At 52.0% G+C, this 21,410-nt stretch overlaps 2 protein-coding genes across 5 annotated transcripts in view; one reads left to right on the top strand and one right to left on the bottom strand.

Moving 5' to 3' along the window:
* Dennd3 (DENN domain containing 3) overlaps positions 1-5,744 on the top strand; it is a 55,098-nt gene extending 49,354 nt beyond the window's left edge. The window contains exons 20-23 of one of the 2 annotated variants that reach the window (XR_005976183.1): positions 1,356-1,489; positions 2,317-2,436; positions 2,771-2,886; positions 2,969-2,985. Coding sequence is in view for 1 of the 2 variants with exons in the window: in XM_041672576.1 (XP_041528510.1) it covers positions 1,356-1,489; positions 2,771-2,886; positions 2,969-3,106; positions 4,303-4,503 (589 nt within the window). In the remaining variant the exon portion in view is untranslated. Of the gene's footprint in view, positions 1-1,355; positions 1,490-2,316; positions 2,437-2,770; positions 2,887-2,968; positions 3,107-4,302 lie in introns of those variants that run through there. The other variant, XM_041672576.1, reaches the window with a different exon arrangement.
* Positions 5,745-13,801: 8,057 nt separating this feature from the next.
* Positions 13,802-21,410, bottom strand: part of Slc45a4 (solute carrier family 45 member 4) — a 69,584-nt gene continuing 61,975 nt past the window's right edge. For all 3 annotated transcript variants that reach the window (XM_041671889.1, XM_041671887.1, XM_041671888.1), the window contains 4 exons: positions 20,152-21,221; positions 19,433-19,529; positions 18,440-18,651; positions 13,802-15,617 (listed from right to left, as the gene is read on the bottom strand). In XM_041671889.1, coding sequence (XP_041527823.1) covers positions 15,252-15,617; positions 18,440-18,651; positions 19,433-19,529; positions 20,152-21,221 — 1,745 coding nt within the window. In that variant the 3' untranslated portion in view covers positions 13,802-15,251. The remainder of the gene's footprint in view (positions 15,618-18,439; positions 18,652-19,432; positions 19,530-20,151; positions 21,222-21,410) is intronic.

The raw sequence follows: 21,410 nt of genomic DNA, 5'->3' as shown, positions 1-21,410 counted from the left end.
AGGCCAAGCCACCATGGGAGATATTTAACCCAGAAAACTCTGATTATTCTAGCCAGTGCGAGGTACAGGGAGGAGGGTAGAGATGCTGCCCAGGACATTGGTGGGAGCTGGAGCATGGCCCTCTCACCCACCAGAGGAACCGGCATCCAGAGGCAGGTTTGGGAAAGCCCAGGGAAGTCCCCACCTCAAGGCCACCTGCTTCCTGGCTCACTTGTCCATGTCACATCGGATGGACAGTTTCCCTGTGTACTGGTCTCCCTAAACCACCTTGACGGAAAGATGCAGCAGTGGGGTGGGAAGCTTCATCTTGCTTCCCCATTATGATGGTTGCCTGGGTACCTCCTGGCTCATAGATGCATTATTCAACCTCATCTTACCACAGTCTTCCACATGTGTGGCCATCTCTGGGCTCAGGTTTCCCATTTGTAAAGACATCAGTGCTACTGGGCCACTGCCTACTGTAATGATGGTATGTCAACTCGGCTACAGGTCTCTGCAGACTCCACTTCCAAATCAGCTCATATTCTGAGGTGCTGGGTACAGGATTCCACTGTGTCATTTCTCAGGGACACAGCGCAACCCATGATACCAGCTTGTGTCATACTGTCTTTACTTTCCTAAGAATGCCAACTACCGCCGGGAGGTGGTGGCACACGTCTTTAATCCCAGCACTCAGGAGGCAGATGTAGGTGGATCTCTGTGAGTTCGAGGCCAGCTTGGTCTACAGAGCAAGTTCTGGAACAGACTCCAAAGCTACACTGAGAAATCCTGTCACGAATTCCCCACCACCACCAAAATAAGAGTACCTTGCAGTTAGGTCAGACCTGACAGAGCAATCTCCAGGGGAGGCCCAAGAGCAAGGCAGGGTCTTTAGCTGTGTGGGGCAGCCCTGGTTCTGGCAATGTCTGCCTAGCCTGTCTTCCGTGCCACCCCCTAGCCAGCCCCTGTTCCCTCAAACAGTGCCAGAGGTGCTTCTCTTCTCCCAGGTCCAGTTGGACGTTTAGTGCTTTTGTGAGGATGACAGGAACTGGGGCAGTGCAGGAGTCACGGGTAGTACTGGCCACTGCACACCCAACTGCTACCATGGATGGCCACCCCTTGGGTCCTGATGAGCCTGCCCTCCCTAGTCCCTCTGAGTTGGACAGCCCTGCTTAGGACCCGGTGCAGTGAATGGTGACACTGGGGTTCTGCTCTGAGACCCCATCGAGCTCACAGTGGCTTAGAACGGGGAGCCCGACATCCCAGACCCTGTTCTGTTCCTGCTGTGTCACACTGGTTTATCATTATCTCCATTGTCAATGGTGCCCGGTGCCACCTGGCCTCTTCAATACATACGTGTATGTTCCATCCCTCAGTGAGGTCTACTCCTGTAGCCTGGACGGGACGGTCCTGGCATGGAATGTCAGCACATTGCGAGTGACCAGCCGGTTCCAGCTGCCATACGGTGACCTCATGTCCATCAGCCTGCATGGTGACCGCCTGTGGTGTTGTAAGTTTTCAGGCCGTCAGCCAGTGAGCATGATGCCCTGATCCTGCTCTGGGTTGAGCCCCCTTCCCTTCATTGTATACGTTTCCAGCTTTGATTTTCAATGGTTCCTCCTCTCCTAAGCAATCGTGCTGTCCTAGTAGCTTGGTTTGCCACTCTCCAGGTTTTCTCTCCATTCCCTACCGGCTGGTGGCTGGCTGCCATCCTTCTATGTGCCTGCCACTTCCTAGCTCCTTCTTAGTAACCTGCTTATGGCTGAGGTGGGGGTGGGGGATGGGGGAGGTTAGCCTGGCCCAGGGACCCCGGGTTGCCCTTTGCAACATCTTCTGCGTGTGTGGCACACTTGCCTCTGAGGGCAAGCCTGGCTGGGCTGAGCGACTGCCACTTATAACATTCCTAGCCCATCCCTGGAACCCGTGTCTAGAGCTTAGTCAGACAGTTTGCCAAGGGGTGATGGGAGGGGTGGGTTCTAGGCTGTTTCAGAACATCCTGGGGTATAGGCGTTGCCTGTAGTGGGAGCCCCCCCTGCAAACAGATATGAGGGCTCCCCAATGGTACCCTTTCTGCATGCTCTTCCTTGCTCTGTCTCTTCCTCCTGTTTCCATCTCCATCTGTTCTCCCAGGGTCCCACATAGATCACGCTGGCCTCACATTCTCTAGGTAGCTGTGGCTCATCTTACACTTGTGATCCTCCTGCCTCCAGCTCCAGCGCTGGGGTCACAGGAGTGTCACCACACATAGACTGCTGGCCTGCTCTCTCGTCCCTCCTCGCTGCCTGCTGCTGTCCTGAGTACTTTAATCCAGCTCCATCTTCTCTGCTCTCTTCTCAGCTTCCCTCTCGCCTGGGTGCTCTTAAGGGTGGCCCCGCGTGGTCTCACATCACTGGGCAGTCAGCAGGCCTTCCAGGAAATTAAGAAAACTTATTTTGCCAGGATGCGTTATCATTCCTGGTGAGTCCTGGCACCCAGGTTTCTTCTTGCTTGCTATGCTTGAGAGCATCTCCCAGGACTGGGCTTGGGCTCCTGATCACCATGAAGTGACAGTCATGGAATGGGAGGTACCCTGTCTGGTAGATGTTAGAGCGTCTTGTAGGAACTGTGAAACCGGTCTCATGGCGGTCGCAAGGAAAGACCCCAGCTGGGCAGTCAGTACCTGCCTAGGGAGTCCCAGGTGGCAGTACTCCTGCATCTCCTCTGTGCTCCGTCTGTCTCTCCTTCTAACCCTTTGCTCCTTGTGTCTTGAGCATGCTCTGCCCATCCCTCCTCATGGTCATTTCTCCCACAGGTACAGGCCGCAGCATTGTGGTGGTGACAATGCAGGGTTTCCATCGTCATGAGCTGAAGATCAAGAACTCTGACCAGGCTTCCGTCCCCTTGCTGGCTTTCCAGCTTCTGCCTGAGGTACTCCAGGCCTGTGTGCTGAAGTCCAGGCTTGGGCTGTCTTGGTCACAGTGCCATTGTCCCACGGTGATTTCTATCCCAGAAGGAGCAGCTGTGGGTGGCCGGCGCGGGGTGCAGTGATCTGTATGTCTGGAGCATGAAGGACCTGGGCCAGCCTCCGCGGAAGACCCCTGTGCCAGACTGCACCGAGATTAGCTGTATGATCCGAGTGAAGAGGCAGGTGAGGTGACGGTGTCCAGCCACCTGAGAACATCCCCTCAGGCTCCTCCTTCCTTCCTTCGGGGGAAGAAGACAGGCTGTCATGGGCCCGGGCTTCAAAGCCCTCAGTCTGGGGAATGACGGACAGCCTTCCTTCCCACCAGAGCTGAAGGCCGACTCAGTGCCAATCCCAGGGGTTGTTAGGGTGGCCACTTCTCAGTGGAGACCTGCCTTTCACACAGCTTCTGGTGTTGAGGCCAAGCGTGATCATCCTGGCTCGTGGCCGCACCTCTTCCATCTGGCTTAGTCCTCCCAGGGCAGCCTCTGTGTCTCCTAAGGGCGCAGTTTGCTGAAGCCTGGCCACATCTCACCTAGGACTCTATCTTCAAACCCCTTCCCATTCTGAAAGTGTGTGAGTTTCTGGGAGATGCTACGCAACATGGTAGTCTATCCGGTTTACAGCTTTTCCACATCCAAAGTTCTAGCCTGCTCTGTCACTGACTAGGCAGTAAAGGCATGCGCAAAGAGCTTAAGAAGGTTTCTGTAGCCGTCTTGGTGTTTCTAGTTCCTGGCCAGCGGCTTTGGGGCTTTTGGTGAGGAACACTGTGGTGAGTGCCTGTGGGAGGAGACTGCTGAGGTCCTGGCTAGGAAGCAAACAGCAGGAAGGGACTGGGATCCTACAGTCCCCTCTAGGGCACCTTCACCGACCTCAAACCTGGGGTACTGGAGAACACTCATTCCAATTGTAGCAATAAGGATATGAATGGGGTCTATCCTGGGGCCCCCGCCTCTGTAAAATATAGTAGTGGAACAGGCCAAGAGTAGACAGTCTCAACCCCAAAGGGAGAAACTGGAACAAAAAAAAAAAAAAAAAAAAAGAGGTGACAGGTCCCAGCCCTGCCTAACACGTGGCAAGGAAATACCACAGGGTGTGGCCCCATTTCACAGAAGCTTAACTGGTGAGTCAGCGGTCTCCAGTGTGTGACCTTGAGGTCACCACACAAGCGGTCCTCCCGCAATTCTAATGGAGGCTGACCTCAGCAGGTCTCAAGTTCAGGAGGCAGCGTTGGCTATGAGCGCATTGTCCCTGGATTTCAGCCCTGAAGGTCTGTCCTAGGTCCACCAGGTAGCCCAGCCTCCTGGCCAGCAGGAAGGACATGAGTTTGGGGGGCATCTGAGCACTCAGCTTCAAGGAGTATCCCTGTTTCTTCCCTACAGATCTGGGTGGGTGGCAGGGGGCTGTCACAGGGAAGACCCAGAGGGAAAATTTTTGTGATGGACGTGGAGAAGATGACAGTGGAGAAGGAGCTGGTGGCACACGCTGACACTGTGAAGACCCTGTGCTCAGCTGAGGACCGCTATGTGCTGAGTGGAGCAGGCCGCGAGGAGGGCAAGATCGCCATCTGGAAAGTGGAATGAGACCTCCGTGCCCTGTGAGAGGGCACCTCCCAACACACAGTTGCGTCCACGGCCAGTTGGGGCCCATCGTCTACTCCCAAGGGCCTTCGCTTCCAACTGCTACCTTGGGTGAGCAGCTACATCTTACTGCCGATAACCTCCACTGTGAAGTTACCTCATATTACCTAGAATCTTCCAGAATCCACAACTGGGAGCCAGCACCACAGCTGCCAATTTAGCTGTGCCACCCGTGACCTCCAGTCCTCATGCCTGGCCTCTCCTCACTGGCTCTTCATCTGTTTACTCTGCCAACACTTGGGCTTCAGCGGCGTGGCTGGGGCTGGTGTGTGGCAGTCGGCCACAGCGCCTTCCAGGTTCCATTGACTTCCTGCTTCCAGAGAGGCTCCTGAGTATTTGAGGTGAACACTGACAGAACCTGCTTGAGCTAGCCAGGCTGTCCTTCCTTTAGAGCAGGTGACCGAGGCCTGCCCCCAGGAAGGGGACAGTACTGCTCAGGTTTGTCTGTGCAGAAACTGGGCAGCTGAGTGGCTCGGTCTTTGTATTAAAGTTTTAACGAAGAAGAAACAAATAATTGCAGGCAGGAAGCGCATCCCAGAAGCGCACGCGTGTGTAGCTGCCTCACTGGCTCACGATGCCCTTGCATTTTGTGTGTCTCCTGCACGTGCACACAGAGCCTCTCTCCTGAACCGCAGATCGCCGTCTGCTCAGAGGCCTCTGCGTGTTTATCACACTGCTCCAGTTTCATTCTGGAAGTGTTCTGTGTGGATGCTGGGCCCAGAGAGGACAAGACCTGTCCCCCGTGTATCCTCTTGTGAGCTCTGCTTGGAGCCCTCTGGATCCCAACTCGGTGTTTCAGGACTCCATGTGCGCCACGTTAGAGGCTGTCACTAAAGGGCTGCCAGTGGTCTGTGTCTGTCTCTGCAGACCAGCGTCCAGAGGTACTTGAGCTTTTCCGAGTGGAGATGTGGGTCCAAGCTTGGAGGGTCTGTGCCACCAACTGCTGCTTCCCTTGAGGCGTGGCTCCCATGAACATTGTACAGAGGATGCCTCGGAGCCACACCCCTCGCTAGAGTCTGCTCCCCAAGGGGGTGCTCCAGATGTCCAGAAAGACAATGTGGCCAGCAGTCAAGGGCACAGGCTCAGCCAGTCTTTGTAAATACAGGAAGCCTGGTGTAAAAGTCCATCATAAATGGATTCTAAGTTATTTAATGCCAGTCCATGTGTGACCAGGTGTTTACAATGTGTGGATTAATATAATAAATCCTTTTTGTTAATAAATGCTGCTTGTTTGATTCGGCTGCTGTGAGCTGGTAGAGAGGTCTTGAAACTGGAAGGCTGTTTTCCTTTTCTTCTTTGCAGGGCCTGTGGAAGCAGGTATCTTCTTGCCAGACAAGGGTTCTAGCACTGAGCCATGCCCTGGCATCTTGGGAGCTGTCTTGAAGGGGATCATTTTCACTTTTGAGACAAGGTCTAATTCTGTAGCCCAGGATGGCCCCAACCTCCATCCTCAGTTACCCAAGCGCTGGAGTGGCAGGCATGCCAACCGCACCTGGCAGACACGGGAAACTGTTTTTAATTTCTCCATTCATTCTAAGTATCAAGTGGAAACAATTTCTAAGGTCTCACAAGAACCAAATGACTGGCACAAAGAGCCAGAGGCTTTAGGGTACAGTCAATTACATCAAGAGGAGAAGCTTCAACAGTGATGGGACACTGGCACCAACAGGGCTTGGAGTGAGCACATGGCTCTGTATTTGTGTAAGAGCCTTGTGAGGGATTATTGAGATAGAAAAGTGCACTTTGATGCCTTTGGTTTCTTCTGTGTCTTAAACACAAATGGTTCCTTTGGCCATGGGGCTCCTCCATGTTGTGTTGTGACCCAGGCATGCATCAGGATGAGGAAGCTTTGGGTTTGTGTGTTAAGAGGGGCAGCCTGGATCATGGGTAAGGCTGATCAGCCAGGATGACTCGGGCTTGCTGGGGACCTGGCCAAGAGACCAGAATGTTGTGCAGCAGTACTAGATCCTTTGGGCGGGGCTGGTATGGAGACAGGCAAGGTCATGTTGAAGACACAGCACATGGCTGGGCACCCAGGAACTGCTCAGCAGGTACGTCCTCCTGGGCTGTGAGCTGGGCTCTCTTGAGAACATCAAGAAAGAGCAAGAGAAGATGTGCAAGCTACTGCAGAGGGTTGGATGGTGGCCCTCCAATAGCTCTGTTTACACCCTAACCCTCTGAACCCATGCATGCAGCCTTATGTGGAAGGAGTCTTTGTAGATGTGCTGTTGGGGCTTTTGAATGTGGTTCCTGGCCATGTCCTGAGGCAGAGACACCTGCACGGGGGTCATGTGAAGATAGGGCAAAGGCAGGAAGGACAGCTGAAGGCTGGGAGATACTTGGAGCCACCCAAGTGGGAAGAGGCAGGAAGGTGTCTGCTGGAGCTTTAGAGGGACTGCGGCCGTTCTGTGCCTTGATTCTAGACTTATGCAGAGCTATGGGCAAGCAGTTTCTGTTGTCTCAGTCCTCTGGCTATGACCACTTGTTACAGTGGCCATGGACAATCACATGGCTGCCGCTTACTGAGCATGCTCTGGCTGGTGCTTGCCAGCTCTAGGCCCACCCTTGTGACTGGTCATAACACCTGAACGACCAGAAGCACAGCAAAGTGCCCCCCTCACTCCCCAGAATCAGGGTGTCCTGGCTACAGTACTGAGCACTGAAACTGACCCCTGACCCCAGGATTCAGGAAGTGAAGGCAGGGGTTGGGACCTCAAGGTTATCCACAGCCTAAAAACAGGACATAAGTCATAAGACTTAGTAAGATTGGCTATGTTAATAGAGACATGAAAAAAGACTAACAAGTGGACAAAGCCCAGACTGGAGATGGAGGCTGTGGCATCTTTGTTTCAGTGGTGAGTGGAACCCCCGAGGGTGTAGGAGCTCCAACAGCAGCAGTGCAGAGGGGAAACTCAGGGAGCTGCAGCAGATACTGGACAATACAGTTAAGGAAGGTCTGAAGCCCTCATGCTCTCTGACCACAAAGAGTTAAGAAAGGTTTGAATCTACAGGGCACGCTCTGATCACAGACTTTAATTAGAAGCCACTACGCTGGTTTATGTGGTGCTGGAGTTGGAGTTTCGTGGCAGGAAAGCTCTGTCTACAGCAACTCAGGTACACCCTCAGCCCTCGTCATGGTGTTTTAAAGTGTCTGCAAGCTCGAGGGGGGGCGTTTCCTCAGACAGACAGAGCACCTACTGGATGCACACATGACCAAGGGGGGGGCGTTTCCTCAGAGCACCTACTGGATACACACATGACCAATAATGGTGAAGAGTCGCTGTTTTCCCCAAGATGGGGAACAGGCAGGGGCTTTGCTCTCTCCTCTCCTAGGCAACGCTGCATGAGGGTCAGCTATTGCACTGGGAAAGAACAGAAAGCACATAAAGACTAGACTGGGGGCTGGAGAGATGGCTCAGCGGTTAAGAGCATTGCCTGCTCTTCCAAAGGTCCTGAGTTCAATTCCCAGCAACCACATGGTGGCTCACAACCATCTGTAATGAGGTCTGGTGCCCTCTTCTGGCCTGCAGGCATCCACGTAGAAAGAATATTGCATACATAATAAATAAATAAATATTTTTTAAAAAAAAGACTAGACTGGAAGGTGTTGTGGATCATGTTTATAATCCTGGCATTTGGGAGGCGGAGGCAGGATTGGCAGGAGCTTGAAATCAACCTGAAGCTATAATTTGAGACTGCCCCCCCTCCCCCCCAAAAAAAGACGGCTCAGTGGTTAAAAGCACTGGCTGCTCTTTCAGAGGATCTAGGTTCAGTTCCTACCACCCACGTGGCAGCTCACAACTGGCTGTAACTCCAGTTCCAGGAATTTGATGCCCTCTTCTGGCCTCTTTGGGCACCATGCAGGCATATGATGCACAGAGGTTCAAACAGGCAAAACACCCATCCACATGAAATAATAAAAATTATAAAACAACAACGTCTAAGAAAGACTAGTGGCTGTCAGCTTGCAGACATCACTGTCCATGTAAACCAGAATTATAAAACAGTAAATGGATGTAGGGCCAGGACACAACATTGCAGCAGAAAACTGGGGACATTCAGGCTGTACTGCCGCAGTGTAGAGCGGCATGGCGTAAAAGGACAACCAATAGAAGGCCAGAAGATTGGTACCCTGAAATCTTAAGACACTCTGGACAGCAAGTATAAAAATCTCAGAAGACATACTGTGCTCATGAACTGCCAAGTTTAACACTGGAAAGCTGCTCTCTCCTGAGTGACTGACTCATGAATTCCAGGCCAGCTGGGGATTACGTCACATGAAGAAATGCTGAGAAACGTTTTTTAAAAGATCAGAGATTCAAGTCCCCAGGACATGATTTTTAAAGCATCCCCACAAATGGCAGCGATTAAGAAAACAGTGATGCCATCTGTCATCGACAGGTAAGCAGGCCAGAAAGACAGACTGCAGGTTCTGGGTGACTGCACAGGAACAGGGAAGCCACTGGTCGGGGAGGAGTGCACAGGCCGAAGCACCAGGTGTGGGGAGGGAGTGCAGCCCCTGCTGTACTGTCTGGGGTGGATGTCAGGGCACTCCCCTGACCCAGTGTGGACCTGGAGGCTCTGAAGACAAGGACAGGAAAGAACTGGGCAGCTTTGCTGCAAGACTGCTTCCAAGAACATGTGAGAAACGCTCCACCTGAAAGAAAACTGGCTGATTAGACTCCATCGAAATACAGTATTAAAATGGAAAACAAAACAGAAAAAAGCCGGGCACGGTGGCTCATACTGTGATCCCAGCTTTTCTGAGGCTGAGGCAGGAGGATCATGGTGAGTCTGAGGCTAACCGGAGCAAGGCCCTGTTTCAAATTCCGTAATATAAATAAATAAATAAATAAAAAATAGAAAACATGAGTGGGGGAAACACTAGCTCTGACAGGTTTTTTTTTTTTAATTTAAATCTCCAATATGTAAAGAACATCTACAAATTAACAAGATGAAGAGTCCAGCTGAAAACTGAGTAAAAGGTACCTTACCAGTGAAGCTACTTAGATGCAAAGACGTTTAACAGGGCTGGGGATGTGGCTCTGTGCTTAAGAGCACTGCTTCTGTTGCAGTTCCCAGGTTTGGTTCCCACTTCCATGTCGTGGCTCAGTCTGTAAATCCAGCTCCAGGGGATCTAATGCCCTCTTCTGGCCTTTTCAGGCACCTGCACACACATGGTGAATACATAAACATGCAGGCAAAGCACGCACAGAACAAAGATGCTTAATATGGTTAGTTTTCAGCAAACTCCAACTTAAATCACGCTGAAATGTCATTTGATGGCTGAGTATGTGGCTTAGCAACGAGGCCTTGGGTCCCACCATTCGCACAGAGAAAAAAAAAGCAAACTCCTTCCTCAGCCAGGAGTACTAGTATATGCCTGTTACCCCAGTGTGCTGAGACACAGATATGAAGCTATGGGAGTGATAGGAGACTTGGGGCTCTTGTCCCTCTGAGTCACTGCACACATATGACTTTAGAGATTGTCCTTTATGGTCCCAGCCCGGACTAGAGGGTCACATGTGTGTGAGCCGCATGTCCTTCACTCTGCCATAACTGCTGAAGGGGCCTGGAAGGTGCTGATTCTGGCTCCTGCAGAGAGATGGCAATGGGGTACCCCTTAGCAGAAATTCTTTCCCTGTCACCACCCCAAGATCTCAGGTACACAGGGCTAGTGGATAGTAGAGGTGACATACCTGGCTCTCTCCAGTGCAAGAGTTCATCTTGAGTGTATGGAGGTAGGACTTCAGGGCCCTGGGTCACTACCAGCACTTCCTGTGTGTCAGAAACCAATGTTCTCTATCCCAGATGCAGTATGTAACTGCTTCAAGGGTCCTTTACGACTCCGCAGTAGGAGTCTGCAGCAACAGCTGACAGCTGCCCATGGGCATGGATGACTCCAGCTCTATGATCAGAGAGTGACCCAGACTCAGATAACATGTTCTGTCCCAGGAAGGACTGGAACACCCACCTCCAGTACCCAGGGCTGTGCGCTCACAAACAAAGGTCAAAAGCTACTCACTGCCTAGATTGGCCAGTTCCCAACAGACCCCTTCTCCTGCTGCTCACTAGGAGACGCCCACCCCAGCACCAGGAACAGGCCCAACCTCCTCACCTCTGGGCTGCTAGAGACCTAAGCTGCAGGAACCCATTCCGTGGGCCCTAGGGGAGCTCTGAGGAACCGGGCCATGCTTACAGGCACTGGCCACAGCCAGGAGGAACATTATGCCTCACCCTGGACACAACAGACTCCAGGAGAGCAGTCTCTCAAAAATGACAGGTCCACACTATCACCTGCAATGATAACGTTTATTGAGTCAACCACAGCATAACAGCAATAGAGGCAGGGGAGGCACTGGCCTGGCAGGAAGAAGTCAGGCCATATACACCACACTGTGTACAGGGACCAGTGGCCCAGCATGTGACAAAGAACAGACAAAGCCCCAGGGCTCTGGACAGAAGCAGACATAAACATCCACCTTATAAAAAACAAAATCATGTGTGATAGTACTCTTATAATCTGTTTCCTCATAAAACGTAACATGTGTTTAACACACACTTAACCATTGCTAAAATCAGCAAGAGCTATTACAGTGCTCCAACTTGAATAAGTTGATAACAGTGGTCCTGTTTCCAGTTCACAAAGGAACTAAATAGTTTTGTTCCAAGGCGCCTGGGGAGTGCCCCTGTGCCGAGGCCTTTCCAACAACCGTGCTTCCCGCTCCACGTCCCAGCAAAGGACCTTTGTCAGGCGTTGGGGGGGGGGGGTGCACAGCTGGGGCTGCCAGAGGAAGCTAAGGTCTCCTGGAGGCCCAAGGGTTGCCATCTAAGGGGCCACCTCGGGCTTCAGCCCTGATGGCCATGCTGGCTTTTCATGAGGTGGTGACAAGAGCTACTGAGCGCGCATCCCCTGCTTGCCACATTGAGGTCCGTTCAAGGCTGCTCGGCTGGGCAGTCCACAGGCACTCTCGGAAGCACTGCTTTCAGGCTCACAGGCACAGGGGTGAGCCCACTGCTGGTGAGAGCCGCTGGAGGAGGACCCATCTGTGGCTTCACCTGCGCACACAGGTGTTGGTCGGTGGCTGAAGACAGAGGCTCGGGTAGAAGCAGAACAGCTGGGGAGTCGTGGCATCTGGTGTGTGTGAGGTCGAGGAGTGTCCAGTCTCAGTAGCCGGTGTCCCATAACACTGACCTGTGGCAAATGTGGCCATGGCTGCCGCACACCGACCACTGACTGCAAACAAAGGGAGCCATCCGCTCCGGTGGTTGCACAAGCCAGTGGCAGCAGGGAGATAAGACAATGGGCGCCCTGGCTGCTGTTGTTGGGAGGGGGGGCTACAAGCACCTTCTACAACATCTTGACCACTCCAGGATGTTACCAACCAGGTCCTGCCCTCTCCCTCCCAACTTTTGCCAAACCAGCCCTCACAGGGCCCTGAGCATCTCAAGGGTGGGAGCCTGAGGGTGTAGACCTCTCAGCGGGACCGGATGTTCCAGCTAAGATCTTAGGCAAAGAACAATGTCCCATAGCCAGCTTTCCAGACACCAGGAGTGCCATCATGCTATTCTGCCCCAGTCGGAAGTAGGCTGTGGACCCCTTCCTACCAGCTGATACTCTAGCGCAGGCAAACTTGGGCCTCATATCTTAAGAGGCCTCTCTTAAAACAACTGTTGGAGTTGACTTTGACAGGCAACAAAAGCAGGGTTCAGACCATCATCAATCCCTTCTGTTAGTAACTTGCGTGCATTCTATGGCCTTTGACCAAAGGATTCCTACTAAAACCCCGCATGGTGCTTTCATGTAGTCCAGGCCCCAAGGCATTACAAAGCTAACTCCATGTTGCAGCCTCAGCTCTGGCCACAAATGGGCATCTGCTTGACCCTTCCATTCCCTAGGCCCAGATGATCACCTTTAATCTCACAAAAGAGCTACTCAGGTGTTCTCTCTGGGACCGCACTACCCATGGAGGCTGGATTGACAGCCCAGGTCAAAAAAACAGAAATGCCTGGGCTGCTCTGAGCAATACAAGCATCGGTGTCACTCGCCAGCCCTCCTCCCTTGGCTTAATACACAATCAGTGGCCCTGACAGCTGTCCATGGGGCAATCTCAGAACAACCTCTCAGCAAGAGAAGGGCTAGGCAAAAGGATCTGGCTATTGGTCTACCCCAGATGAGACACATCCACCTTGAGGCCCATGGCTCACTTTATTTATCTGCAAGGAAGCCCAGAAACCAACACTGCTGCTACCCTAGGGTCTCGGCCCAACCTCACCTGGACCAGACCCACAGACAGCTGGATTCCGATGGAAACACCTAACAGGTTCAGGTCTTTAAAACTACCAGACATGCAGCCTCACCTGACAACAACAGCCATGTTTCTGGTTGTTCATCTAGGGTGACAATATTTTACCAGTGGTTCTGCCAAGGCCTGTGCCATGACCACAGAGTGTCTTTTGTGTTCCTTCAGATCGTGGTGAGTGGAGGCTAGCACCTCAAGGGCTGGCAGACTGCACGTGGTGATCCCATCTCTCTTCCTCCTGTGGGTCTGGTCTCTACTAGACCCAAATCTGACATTCGGTTTCAGTAAGCACGGTCTGCATCCCGAGCCTCAGCATGGGTGGGGTGCTGTGAGCAGCATGCACCTTCCTAGACCCACACTTGATATGATGATTCCAGAGTTTGGGTTGAGCCAGGTTTTGCTAACCCAGTGTTCTCTGCACTCCTGCCTCCTTCTGTCCTGCTATGGCAAGGTGGGAAGGCAGGATGCATGAAAACAGAGGCTATGGTCCTTACCACGGACCAGAAGTCTCAGGAGGAAGGGTTACCCTCTTAAAACCCCCACAGGAAACTAAGTCGCACAGGGACGACCTGCCGAGGACACTAACTGAAGAGAGGAGTCCAGAGGTGCCTGCTTCCCCAAAGGGACAGAGCACCGGCTGATGGGGCTTGGCTGGCTGGAGGGCTCAGTGTGGGGACTGTGCTTGGCAGTCCAACTTCTCCCATCTAAGCAGGAGACTTGCAATTCTGTTCTCAACTGGCAACACGGAAAACACTAGAAGGTGGGGCCAGTCCTCTGTAGGCCTAGGCTTGAGGGAGGACCCAGGCAGATGGAAGGTATCCTGAGTACATACCTCTGCTCTCCAGACACAAAACACTACAAACTACAAAGCGCCACCAGTGTGGGAATGTGGCAAGACAGAGGCCTGCCAAGAACGTTAAACATAGCATTCCTTTGAATACACAGAAAATTCAAGTAATTTATTTAAAAACGGCTTACTTTCATCTTGAAATATATATGTATATATATTTGCTTTAGAATGCTCATATTGCAGCATGATTCTCATGCACTTTAAAGTATTTTATGTCAGAACACCAATCGAGGCAGCAAGAGCACGGGTCTGACTTCATCCAGGGAGGACCTCCCCTCTCCTGAGCGCAGACTGACGGCCTCACACGCCAAGAGACAGGACTGTGGAGTTTTTAACAGAGATCGTGGTTTGAAAAGGATTTTCCCACAGCTGCAGCATTTGAGGAGCCTGTTTCCCTGAGGCCCGGGGTTTGCTCGCATGCAGAGACTGGAAACTGCGCCGGGCTCCTGAGTCACAGCTCTCCTGCCCAGGCAGATAGTTGCTTCTCTTTGCCTTCATTCCCATTCAGTGACCATCAGCAGGAGCAGGTGATGAGGTCACAAAATTTCAGTTAGGTTCCAGCAAGGACCAATGTCACCAATGTGGCAGGGAGGTAGGCCTCGGCACCCTCACGTGCCCTATTCCCCACACTCTCGAGGTAGCCTTGCAGCAGGACTCGGGAGTCAGTGATTGCCTGGAGCTCTGTTCCTGGATTCCCAAAGATTATGTAGAGATAAAATGAAGTGTCACGCAGAGCCAACAGCTGCCCTGTGGTCTTCTGGGGAAGACCGTGTGGGTAGGGACTGGACACAGACAAACTCACACACAAGCACGCAGGAGGCACGATGAGAATTCGCATTCTGCACTCCTGTCCTGATTTGTGCTGTCTCTGGGCAGGATGTCTGGAGGCTGCCCTGGGGAATGGCTGCCTCCTGCTCAAATGACTCTGGGACCCTTCCCCAGCTTTGGTGTATGGTCTCAGGCACTGACAGCTGTGCACAGGTCTGCGGGCCCAGTTCGCTAGAGATGCTGTTCTAAGAAAACCACAGTTGCAAAAAAGAAAATACCGTTTCTAAAATAAACAGAGAAAACTGCTTTGAGGCAAGGCAGTGCCAGCAGGATGCTGAGGAGCCCCCAGACACCTGCCGGGCAATCTGGACACTGCACTGCTGTCTGCTGCCTTCAGACGACAACCTCCAAGAGAGTTGGAGCGTCTGTATGTTCAATTACTGTTTTAGAAATGCAGACCCTTGCATTTTCTAATTGCTTATTGACTATGCTGTGAATGTTTCACAATTTAAAACATGCAGAATGGTATACCTGCAGAATAAAAGACAGCTGAAATTAAGTTTTTTCAATAAAAAAGATTTCAAATGATTTTTTTAATTGTGGGAAAGGTAATTAGTGTGATATTTTTGCCTAATAGCTCAAACCTACCCTACACCTAACACCTACTAAACTTGAACTGCGCTCTGGGAAGGAACTCCAGCTCACACAGTGTTGGCAAGCACAGCCCCCAGTCCACCCTGCCCTCTGCTGTGGAATGTGCCAGTTGGGGCTCACACCATGGATTCTGTCTCCACGGACCCCCTCAGGCCCCCCTTCCGAGACAGCTTCAGCACAGTGGGTTTCTCACTGCCTGCTCCACCCTCGCCTTCACCAGCAGGCCCTGAGGACAGGCCTTTCTGCTCCTCCTTGGCCTCCTCTGACACCTCAGGGTAGATCACCAGGAATGTGGCTGTCAGGAAACCCAGGAAAGAGCCCACGGAGGCTACCACAGGGATGGCATGGACAGTCCCTACAGCGTCGACCACGCTTCCAAGGGCAGATGCAACCAGAATCTGGGAGATGTAGACCTGGCAGGAGAGGATGGCACAGTCAATGCCAAATCCACGCTTGGAGTTCCCTGGACTGTGGTGGACGTACTGCAAGAGAAGGGAAACAAGTATGAGAGGCGCAGAGAAGGTAGTCTTCATCTGTACCTCAGGGTTATGGACACTGCCTGAAGTCAAGAGACGAGATCCACATGGTGTGAGCTTCTAGGCAGCTGCCCAGCCGGGATCTCCAGAGCCCCAGGTCTTACCTGGCACCGGGCAGGCAGGAGAGGCAGAAAATTCTGGCAATTGCAGAAGCAGTTCTGCAACTTAATCAGGACCTGATTCCCTAGGACACTGCCTCCAGTCCCAAGGAAGAGAAGCAGGGCAGACACAGGAGTGCCCACCTCACCCTGATGATCTATCCACTTGGAGAGCATGGAGCTCAAGTCGCTCACGTGCATGTGGGCTCAGGTGACAGGGCAGGGAACACTGGGCAGCTTTGTTTGTTCGTGTTTCTTGAACATGATATAAAAGCATGCCTGTGCACTGCATGGCTATGCTCACCCAAGTCTCCAAAGGAGACTATGTCTTTGAGATATGGAGGCCAACTTACCCAGAAGATGAAAACCACACTCACATTTTAGACTTGAGGACACCACAGTGAAAGAGAGATTTTAAACACACTCTCAGAAGCCAGAAAGAGAACAGAACAGCTGAACAACAAACAAACCCCACCGTACCCAATGGACATAGAGAGGTCACAAGGGTAGAACACGAATTTCACCATATATGGGACATGCTGGCCCACAGACTGAGTGATCAGTTAATTTAAGGGCTGAAATCATACACATGTGCACTCTCTGATTTTGATTACTAAAAACCAGCTCACCATGATCATCATTAAAACTCCTAATATGTCAGAAATTCACCAATGTACTTCTAAATAATCCATGCGTTCAAAATAGAAATCAAGCAAAAACCATAAAAATCTGTGTGAGTTGGGAGCAGTGGCTCATGCCTTTAATCTCAGTACATGAGAGACAGAGGCAGGTGAATCTCTGAGTTCAAGACTAGTCTGGTCTACAAAGTGAGTTCCAGGACAGCTAGGGCTACACAGAGAAACCTTATCTTGAAAAACCAACAAAAGAAAAAGAGAGAAAAAAAAAAAAGAAAAAAGAAAAAAAAAGAAAGAAAGAAAAAGCACACACCCCCCCTATGGAGACAGGTTCACACACACACCATGGAGACAGGTCAACATCAGAACATCAGGTGTTGTCTTCTATTGCTCTCTACCTCCTTCTCTGAGACAATGTCTCTCAGAGAAGGTTGCCTAGGCTATGAGCCCCAGGGACCTTCCGTCTCTGCCCACTTGGCACTGGGGTTATAGGTACATGGTACCACACCCAGGGCCTTACATAGGTTCTGAATTCAGGTCCTTATACTTAGATACCAACTTTAACCACTAAGCTATCTCCCTGAGATATTAGAATAATCTTTGAAATTATTTGGGGGGGGGGTTACATTAGCTAGGTGTGGTTGCACACATCTTTCATCCCAGCACTTAGGGTGTGGAGGCAGGTGGATCCCTGTGAGTTCCAGGCCAGTGAGGGATACTATTAAGACCCTGTCTCAAAACCAAGTAGTAATTTGTTTTTTTCAAATGTGTATGAAAACTCATGTCTGTAATCCTAGCACTCACTAGGGAGAGACAACAGGATTTCTACAAGTTGAAGGCCAGGCTGGGCTCTAAACAAGTTCTAGACCATTTTAGGCTACAATGGGACAGCTGGAGTGACCCTGATTAACAGCTGAGGAGCTCATGATGCTTGACATCAAGACTCACTGCAGACCTACTTTAAAGAAGAACATCCAAGGACGAAGAAAAATGGCCAGAAGCATAGCACATGCACTTGTGTGGCCATTTAGCAACAATGAAGACAGGATGGGAGGCCCTGGGTTCCAACAACATCCACCTGGGGGAAGAACGTGAGAGTCTAGAACCTGCTGGGCAGACATTAGCTGGCACAGAGGCCCTGGACCAGTGGTGGGCCCCGGCATGCTACCCAAGCCACACAGAATGAGGTGAAGTGGAAAATGCCAGTCTAGTTATAGGAAGGTCAGATGCAGGTAAGATCAGGGCAGCAGGGGGAGAAAGACCTTCTAGACTCTGGTCAGCATCTTTTTTGGTCTGGGCAATTCTGTATGACCCACGTCTGAAATGCCAGCAAGTAGCTCAGCCTCAACAGTAAGAAGCCTGTAGAGCTCATCTACAAAACATCACCACCATGAGGTTTGATTAGGAGTGGGTGTGCTGTGTACCTCCTGAGCAAATTGATTTTGCTTTAATGATTAATGCCCAGCTGCTTGATTTTGTTGTTGTTGTTGTTTTATCTTTTAAACCAGGGTCTTAAGTAGCCTAGGCTAGCCTTGAACTTGCTGAGAAGGATCTTAAAGTCTAAACCCTCTGGCCTTCAGCTCCCTGACACTGGATATATAATTGTGCTCCTCTACACCTGGTTCCAATCACTCTACACAGAGGCCCTGGCAGTGACACCTCCGAGGCAGTGGCTAACAGTGGCTCTTCAAATGCTGCAAGAGAGAAGGACACTGAGGCTAGCTGCTAGAGCTGGGTCCAACCAAACAGTGAGCTGGGCAGGAAAATGCCCACTAGTGGGGGACATGATGGTAAAGGGGAAGTGGGCAGGGCAGCTGTGACAGGACCCAGAACCAGGATGTTCAGAGATGACCTTGTGGCCAAGCAATGATTAAGAGAATGGAAACTGTTGCCTTCATCAGAAGGGAAGACAAGGGGGACAGAAGGGAACTGAGCACAGATGGGGGCCCCTGATGACCAACCAGACCTAAGGCCAAGTAGGGTTCGAAAGTGACCCTATCACCACATCCACTCAGCACCCGCAGGTTTGCTGTACCTCCTTGATGTCATGGTAGTGCCCTAGGAGGGCGTAGGGGCAGTAGGAGATGCTCATGGAGACGATGCCCATGGTGCTGATGGTGATCATGGCCACGTAGACGTTGGGAAATAGAGCCATCACAGCAGTGCCCACGGAGAAACCCAGCGTCCCCAACACATAGATGATCTTGATGCTCAGGTCATAGTTGTCCAGGTACTTCTGTAGCAGGGCTGCAGAGAGGGCCACAAGGATCATGACAGAGCTGCTGCCTCCATATACCCCTTACCGCCATCACTGCCACCCTCTGGTTGAACCTAGGCCTTCAGGCATAAAGACCTGCCCACCTGAACCATGCAGTCCATGCCTACCTGTATTCCCAGGGACTCCAGCACTTCTGAAAAAAGTCAGCTCTCTGTGGCCTCCCTGGGCTGCTGACTGCCCACCCAGGTATCCTCGGGGAAAGTCTGGCCCTTCCCTTGTCATTCTGTGTTCCCCAGCACTCTGGGCCAGCCTCAGGAGACTGTCTTCTGATTGGGTCCTCCCAGGTACCACCTCCTCCAGGAGGAATCTCTTTGTCACCCTGACACTTGGCTGACCTGTCTTGCCCTACCCTCTTCACCTACAGATCAGGCAAAGTAGACTTCCACTCCAGGTTCAGACTGAGTGTGGGCAGCTAAGGGAAGGGACTCCAATCCTAACTCTTTCAAATTCAGAAAGTGAGTGAAGGATGCTGCCTTAGGACGAGAGCCCATCACCCCACCCATCAGAGCTCCTGTCCTTGGCAGTCTGGACCAGTTCCACTGCCCCTCAGACTGCTGGGCCGCAGCTGGGGTTGTCATGGCAGTGACAACATGTTAATACACAAGTACAACCACACTGAACAGTGCCATGGAACAAACAGCACATAGACGGCCTCTAAGTGTCAGAAACACCTGATCCCAAGCCACAGCAGCTGACTTTATTATTGGCTTTTCCTCTATTTAGAAAGAAGTCAGGATCCCCTGATCTCACCTGAGCAGATAGCACCAGTAGCAGCGTAGATGACCAGGCCCCAGCAGCCCATCTTCACGCCAGCATTGTACTTATGCCATAAGGTGGAGTTGGAGGCCTGTTGCAGAGAGAGGAGGTTGAGGGCATTTACTACCCTCAATGCAGGCAGACTGAGAGTGAGGAGGAGAATCAACCCAAGTCCAGGTCAGTATCTGATAAACTACCTCCAGCCCCTCCCAGTCCACATGCAACTCTTTCCCACAATGAGAAGTGGAATCCTGCCTGTGGCCCTGAAATAAGATTGATCTAGATAGGCAGAAATGAGTCTGAGATGACATGCTAGCCCCTGAAAAAGGTGTAACAGACCACTGTGACCACCCACAGGGCCACGGCGCAAGGCAAGAACCACTAGCAGGGCCTGGTAAGAATAAAAATAGGCTGCTACTTTGATAGTGGAGCCAAGACTCCATTTACAATATTCAAAGAGGTTCTGGTCCTTTGTGTGAAAGAACCTAGCATTCACAAATGGTCACCATAGAACCCACCATCGCAACTTTGTCTCAGCTTGCACAACTGACCATGCATTTAAGTGTGCACTGGCCAGCTGCCTACTGGGGACCCCCCGGACCCACATGGGCATGTGGGTGCAAGGGCAGTGCATGTAGGCTCACAAGAAGTTCTGGACATTGAGACTGCCTAGTTCTCCTGGGCAGTGAAGCTGCTAGTCACAGGGTGCTCACCTGAGGGTCTCCTTCGAAGATAACCCGGCCCATGAAATCAGTATAGAAGACAGCCTCTGCGATGACAGAGAACCAAGTGAGTAGGTGGCAGAGACAGAGCCGCATCAATTCCTTGGGCATCTTCAGCATGGACAGCCATAGCAGGCGCACAGTGGTCTCCGCCTCGCCCTCCTCGCTCTCTGTGTCCCCACTGGAGGCAGTGGCCCCACTCTGGTTGCGGTGCCGGGATCGCTGCCGCTGCTGCAGGTCATACAGGTCACTCATGCTTCGGGATGGCTTGATCAGGACCACTGCATTGGCCCGGCGGTAGCGGTAGCAGTGGGACCCAATCTTACCATAGTAGGAGAAAGTGCTAGAAGCCTGCCTGTGGAACATGTGCCTACGCCGCCTCATGGAACCAGACATGACTGAGGGCTTCAAGTCCACTTTAGAGCGGTTACTGAGTGAATCCATTGGTGGGGAACCTCTCCCATTTGGGACTTTAGCTTCATTCAAGTGATTATCAAGCAAGGTGTCGTCCTCCTTGGTGGACTCCCTGAGGAACGTAGACAGGCGGGGCAGCTTGGCCCTCAGGAGCTCCTGGCTGGTGCTCCGGGGGGTGCTGGGATAGGAAGCATCGTGGAAGATGGAGGGCTCTATGTCGTGCAGGAAGAGCAGTTCGGGCTCCATGTCCAGGGCGGCGTCAGGCATGTGCAGCACCGAGTCACTCTTGCTGCGCACGATGTCCACGTCGAGGTAGTCCAGGCACAGTTCGTGCTCTGACCGCACCTCATCTGGGAACAGGGGGCTGCCGTCCTGCACACCCCCACCGAGGGAGCTGAGGCGGATAGCAGGGGCTGGGGCACTAGGCTCAACACTGGTGCTGGGCAGGGTGGCATCCTCAGGACTGCGGTCCTGCTGCGGGCTGTACTGTTCCTCCTCAATGCTAAAGAGATGCAGGGCCACTGACACTGAAAAGATGATGGCAGCGAAGAAGAACAGCACCTGGTTCTGTGTGCGGAACCAGTCACCTAGGAAGGTCGGTGTCCAGTCCAGCCCACCCAGCACATAGCCAACAGCCCCACCAAGGCCTGTAGGTAGAGAAGTGACAGTGAGTTTCAGGTCCAACACAGGGCCTTACACAGGGGGACTGGGTTATGTGGCACATCAGCGAGATGGAGAACCAAAGGACAGCGAAGACAAACACAAGGAAACAACTCTAATGACAGCACAGATCGGAAGACTGGTCTAACATTATTTCTAGTCAGAAATACAAGACA

This window comes from Microtus oregoni, unplaced genomic scaffold (genome assembly GCF_018167655.1).
Source record: "Microtus oregoni isolate MIOR12 unplaced genomic scaffold, Mior012 000022F_ref0000154, whole genome shotgun sequence".
NCBI classification, from domain to species: domain Eukaryota; kingdom Metazoa; phylum Chordata; class Mammalia; order Rodentia; family Cricetidae; genus Microtus; species Microtus oregoni.
This window is presented reverse-complemented; position numbering and strand designations above follow the sequence as displayed.